The following is a 6253-nucleotide window of genomic DNA, read 5'->3' as shown; positions in this document are numbered from 1 at the left end:
GCAATAGAGCAATCAGTAAAAAGCTATCCAAAGACAATAGATAAATCAAATTGGAGTTGTTTAAAGAAAATAATCAAGTAACCCACAGGAAAGCTGGAAATAGAAAACAGAGAAATGAATAACAGTGAGAGAAAAATAGAAAATGAAAAATCACTAGAAAACAAAATACAAAATGGCAAATTTAAGCCCTAACATGTTGTAGGGGAGAATGTTTCCCTGAACCCTCTTACGGTCTCTGGCTGGATCTGAAAATTAAACTAACAGAGACAGATTAACAGGAGAAAAGCCTACAAATTTTATTAAATTTTTACATATACAAGGGAGCCTTCACAAGAGCATAAAGACCTGAAGAAGTAACCAGAGAGGGAAACTTTTATACCTTTTAGACAATGAAACAATAAATTTCTAAATAATTAAAAACACAAACGGGTTTGGACCACAGGTAGCAAATGGTAAAGAAATAACAAGGTTTGTTCATGCAGCCTGTTTTAAAAAAATAATCAGCTCAAGATAATCATTGTGCCAAAAAGCTGTGGGGAGTCAGAATTTGCCACCTTAAGATGTGTCTCTATGGCATAAGGATGATTTTTGACTGGCTATTTAAAAAAACAAGACAAAACAAAACAAAAGCTGTAGACATGGGAAAAGTTCTAAAAACCAAGTAGTAGTTACCCTTTGTAAAAGACAGTTACATTTGTAAGGGAAATCACCATTTGTAAATATATCTCCTTTTCTGTACCAGGAAAAGGGGGATGACCTTATTTCTAGAAACTTTTATCAATGCAGAAGGCAAGGACTTAAATCTACATCATAACCTTACTCTTGTTTGCTGTGCTTTTCTGGTAATCTCCCATAACTGACTCCCCCCACCCTCAACGTCCTCCTTTGTCTTTAGCTGAAGGTGGTATTTAAGGTGGCAGCTTTGGTCATTCTGGCAAGTTGCTCAGTTTTCCTGGGTTTCTCCCATGTTTACGTGTTATAAGGCTTTGTTTGATTTTCTCCTGTTATTCTGTCTCATGTCAATTTAATTAATAGCCCAGCCAGAAGGACCTAGAGGGTGGAGGAATTAATCTTCCTCTTCTACAGAGGCATATTTTGGGATGGCAAATTCTGCTCCCTTTCACTGTCTACAAGAAACTCACTTCAAATATAATTATACATATATATTGAAATTAAAGGATTGAAAAGGATAAACCATTCAAACATCAGCAAAAGGAGGAGTGCCAGTATTAATATCAGATAAGTAAAATTAAGAGCAAAGAAAATTACCATGGACAGAAAGAGACATTACAGAATGGTAAAAGGGTCAATCCCATAAGAAAACCAAACAATTCTAAATGTATATGCACCAAATAACAGAACTGCAAAATATATGAAGCAAAAACTGATAGAACTGAAAGTAGTAGAGTAATTCACAATTATAGGTAGAAAATTCAACACTCCTCTCTTAATAATTGGTAGAATGACCAGACAAAAAATCAGCAATTACATAGAACTCAACGAGTGGCTATGCCATTTGTTTTTATCTGTAAAACAGGCATGATAATGTAGGGGCAGAAAACCTTTCCCTCCTTTCCTTCTAAGTTCTTTGGCTGGTCTAATAATTAAATTGACAAAGGACAGATTAACAGAAGAAAAACACATTTAATTTCATACATACAGGAGTCCCATAAGAATATGACACTCAAAGGCAGTCAAGCAACTGAGGTTAATATGCCATCCTGAGCTAAGGAATGGACTGGAGGCCTAGGGCTTCAAAGGCAGGGAGGGCGATTCACAGGAAGATAAGAAGAGCAGATGTTTTTCTGATCAGATGTTTGCCCTGCCGTGCAAGTAAGTCTTTCAGATGAAAAAAAGAAAGTTATCTCTGGCAATAGCTGTCTTTCTGGTATAGGCGCCCTCTCTAAATTTTTTAGGCAGTTAATAGGGAAGTAAAAATCTTTTCCTGAGTCTGCTACGTTTCAATAGCCTTCAGCTCAAAATAATGCACTTGCTAAAGTGGCACATTTTGGGGTAGTGTATTCTGTTCCCCTTCAATAATAATAGTACTTATACTGTGCTGAATTTCCATGAAGATTTAATGAATTTATATTTACAAAGAGCTTAGAGATGTAACAGGCATATAATAAGCCCTCAGATATAATAACCTATTCATTCATGGAAATCACCTGTTTAAAAGATAGTAAATAGACCACAACTCAAAGGAAAATGGACAAGGGACGTACGTAATCAAACATAATAGAAAAAAGTATGATTATCAAAATGTTCAATTTCATTAATAGTAGTTGTTTTCAAAATAAAAACAACAATGAGATTTAATTGTTCATGTCTCAGAATTGAAAAGATTTAAAAGACTGACAACATCCACTGTTCAAGAGGACTTGTGGAAGTCAGCAAAATAATACTGTTAATAGGAACGTAAACAGTCTTTCAGGAAAGCAACTAAGGGATATGTGTTAAAAAAATAAAATCTGTATATAAGATAAATTGCCTTCAAGTCTTCTTTGTTGGATAGGGAGGTAAGCAAAACTTTCCATAACTGAAAGGAGAACTGGGGTGTAGTACAGGTAACTTTTCTCCTGTTGGCTTTGTCACTCAGAGACTGGAGCTCTGAAGAAGATGTGGCTGTTTATTAGGAACGGGGGTGTATATACCTCTCTAGTATTTCACTCAATTTCATGGGCTTGCCTACTGGCTCTGCTATGGGCAGAATTGGTGCCTCATCAGAATCAACTGGGGAGATTCATAAATTTTTTTCCTGGCTTCTCAATCCCCGCTACAGATCCAGGGTCTACCACTGACTTCAGGCATCTCATTTTCTTTTTTTTTAAATTCCCCACTTTCGATGAAAATAGTCCACAACCAATCTATAAATGAAAATTGGGGTGAGTTTATTATGAGCCAGATCTGAGGACTAGCTTAGCCTGGGGCCTTCTTTCCCCAAGGAAGGAAGGGCACCAAAGAAGTCGGGGTGTACAGAGTGGTTATATACTATCAAAGAGTGTGGGTCACATATGATAGAAATGTCCCTTTTACAATAGTCATGAGATTGCTCTGTTGGCAAAGTGATTGACCGACACAGAAGGAAGTAAGTCTGTTGTCTTGACCTGGGTAGTCACAGGGTGAGCACAGCAATCAATTCTTAGCCTAGGGAGAGATGGTTATCCTTAGGCAGAGGTGGGGGGGTGTATCTTTATCTCAAGGTGATTTCTTCTTGTCCTTGGGACACAGCAAATGCTTAAAGCAGATATACAATGTATGCTCAACAGCCACATCAGGCCCTCTTGAAAGAACAAGGTCAGGCCAAATTACGTTTACACCAAATGGCTTCCTCATATGCTCCAAGATATCCTATTGCTTGCCATTTGTTTATCACCGTTCGCTTGTTAAAGATCAGCCAGGTGTCAGAACAGATGGCAAAAAGGCCTAGCTTTGAGTTTAGGAGGTCTGGGTTTTGGTTTGAGCTTGTCAACTCAGGATATAGTTTTAGGTAAAATATCAAACATTGGGAAGAAATGAGAGTAAAAAATGAGGAAGGAAGGAAAGAGAAAGAGAGAGAAAGGCAGAAAGTAAACAGACAAGCAAAAGTCATGAAGAACAAGGTGAGGAGAAAATAATCGCTACTTCAGAAGATCATTCTGAAGAGGCTAAGAAATAACATTATTACGCAGATCTCACCCCCTGGGAGACACAAGGGTCAGTGATTCTTAAACTGTAGCCTGAGTTTGCTACTAATTTTTGGGGGGAGGAGGGATCTTTTTATAATCTAAAAAACTAAAAATTGTTAATTTCTAAGCCAAATGTCTCTTTCACAATTATATTTTGCATATACTGGGATAGGAAACATTTATGCTGCAGTCAGCTGAGACGTGGGATGTGGGGAAAAATAATTTAAGTTTAAATTTTCTCTTAAAAGAGGTCCTTTCTGAGAAATTCTACTTTAAATTTTATTTCTTCATGCAAAGACACTGCTGTATGTCACCTACATGAAGCGCTCACGAACCGAAGGAAAATACTTTTGTTTTTCCTTTTTAATATGCAGTCAGCAGCTGAATCTTCTCCTCGCTCTACTTCCCCTCCCCCAACCCCGGACCTAGAACTGCCCCACTGACTCCTCTTCCTCAACCAATGCCTTTTCTGTCTTCTTGGGATTATTTTTGGAGTCCTGGATTCTTTGAAAAAGGTTTACCCAGTAAACTAGTACATCTTCCTCTCCAACTGGGGCCCTCCCTGTCAGCCACGAGGTGGCGCCAGACGGGGCAGGGCGGGAAATTCAAACCCTTTGTCCCTCCGGGAGCTGGAGGGCCACCGTCCCCGCACTGCTGGTGGCATCCCTGAACAGTAAATGAACCAGGAAACGGGAGCCCGGATTTCTGGGATGCAAGAAAAATTGAAACGGCTTTAGATTGCATACCCTCTAGAAGTGTCCACGGGACCCACAAGTGATTTTGTTTAGTTTCCCAAATGCTCTAAGATAGGGTGAGTTCAGGCTCCGGGAAGCAACGCCCCTAACTGCCCTTTCCGCCGCTCGGACCTTCCCCTGCCCCCAGCCAAGGGCAGTCTTAATACTCGCTAGGCTACCTAATTCTCTGAAATCCTTAAACCGCTTTCTTTACCCAGCAGAGAAATTTCAATTTCCATCATAAACATGCAGGGGCAGAGAGGGGAGGAGTGAACACTTCCTGTACAGTTTAACAAGCACCGGGAGGCTTGGTCAGGAGGAGACCGAACATGGGTTTAGGAAAACAAAGATGTGAAATAGCTGTCCTTAGGATACTGTACCACAGCAGTGTATTTCTCTTAAAGCCAAGTTACCCACAAAGTAGAATATTGCCTCTAATATTGCCTCAACTATCACCAATCATTTGAATAGATTCCTTAGTACTCAAACTAATCAGTAGTGCAGACCGAGCTACTCCACTAAGAAATGGCAGTCATAGCTCTCTTTCGAAAAAGTGGGTGGCTCTGAAAAGAGCCTTTGGATTAAATGGTGCCTACAGAGGCATTTACTTGGAGCTGGTGTACTTGGTGACGGCCTTGGTGCCCTCGGACACGGCGTGCTTGGCCAGCTCCCCGGGCAGCAGCAGGCGCACGGCTGTCTGGATCTCCCTGGAGGTGATGGTCGAGCGTTTGTTGTAATGCGCCAGGCGCGACGCCTCGCCCGCGATGCGCTCGAAGATGTCGTTGACGAACGAGTTCATGATGCCCATGGCCTTGGACGAGATGCCGGTGTCGGGGTGGACCTGCTTCAGCACCTTGTACACGTAAATGGAGTAGCTCTCCTTGCGGCTGCGTTTGCGCTTCTTGCCATCTTTTTTCTGAGCCTTAGTGATAGCCTTCTTAGAGCCTTTCTTAGGCGCCGGAGCCGACTTGGAAGGTTCAGGCATGGTTTTTCCAAAAAGCAGTAGAAACAAACACCACAATCCCCGCCACAAAAAGTAACATGGTGAGTCCAGAGCCCATTTATTTATAGTTCTTAAATGCAAAGGAAGGTTCAAGATCTCTCAGTTCTGATTGGACAGAAGCACTGAGAAGAGATGTTTATGCAAATAAGGGACTCACATTCTCTTTTCCCATTGGATATATAAACAGCCCATTTTGACCAATCGGATAGCAGACTGGCACATCCCTGCGCTGTCTATAAAAGGATTTCTTCTACCCACGCTTTAGGTTTTTTTGTTGTCTGCTAAGTTTTGGTCTTTGAGTTTTGTTCGCTTACTATGTCTGGGCGTGGGAAACAAGGAGGCAAAACTCGAGCTAAGGCTAAAACCCGCTCTTCTCGGGCCGGGCTGCAGTTCCCCGTGGGCCGAGTGCACCGCCTGCTCCGCAAGGGTAACTACGCCGAGCGGGTCGGGGCCGGCGCGCCGGTGTACCTGGCGGCGGTGCTGGAGTACCTGACGGCCGAGATCCTGGAGCTGGCGGGCAACGCGGCCCGCGACAACAAGAAGACGCGCATCATCCCGCGCCACCTGCAGCTGGCCATCCGCAACGACGAGGAGCTCAACAAGCTGCTGGGCAAAGTGACTATCGCGCAGGGTGGTGTGCTGCCCAACATCCAGGCCGTGCTGCTGCCCAAGAAAACTGAAAGTCATCACAAGGTCAAGGGAAAGTAAAGCCTAAGCCAGAACAGCGCATAACTTTCAGTTTTTTCAGTCATATAAAGGCTCTTTTCAGAGCCGTCCACGTTTTCACAAGAAAAGCTGGTAACCAGGCTGTTTCGTCGGTAGTAATAGTTTCAAATGTGTTTGTAAAG

General features: G+C 42.1%; 2 protein-coding genes across 2 annotated transcripts; one reads left to right on the top strand and one right to left on the bottom strand.

Moving 5' to 3' along the window:
• Nucleotides 1-2815: 2815 nt before the first annotated feature.
• Nucleotides 2816-5437, bottom strand: LOC103556152 (histone H2B type 1-B). Its single transcript, XM_070584245.1, has one exon. The coding sequence runs from the start codon at nucleotides 5385-5387 to the stop codon at nucleotides 5007-5009; it is 381 nt and encodes a 126-aa protein (XP_070440346.1). The 5' UTR covers nucleotides 5388-5437; the 3' UTR covers nucleotides 2816-5006.
• A 283-nt stretch (nucleotides 5438-5720) lies between these two features.
• LOC103556153 (histone H2A type 1-like) lies at nucleotides 5721-6183 on the top strand. Its single transcript, XM_008528111.2, has one exon. The coding sequence runs from the start codon at nucleotides 5721-5723 to the stop codon at nucleotides 6111-6113; it is 393 nt and encodes a 130-aa protein (XP_008526333.1). The 3' UTR covers nucleotides 6114-6183.
• Nucleotides 6184-6253: the final 70 nt, after the last annotated feature.

Source organism: Equus przewalskii, chromosome 19, assembly GCF_037783145.1.
Source record: "Equus przewalskii isolate Varuska chromosome 19, EquPr2, whole genome shotgun sequence".
Taxonomy (NCBI): domain Eukaryota; kingdom Metazoa; phylum Chordata; class Mammalia; order Perissodactyla; family Equidae; genus Equus; species Equus przewalskii.
Note: the sequence above shows the minus strand (reverse complement) of the source record. Positions and strands in the feature narration are given on the sequence as shown.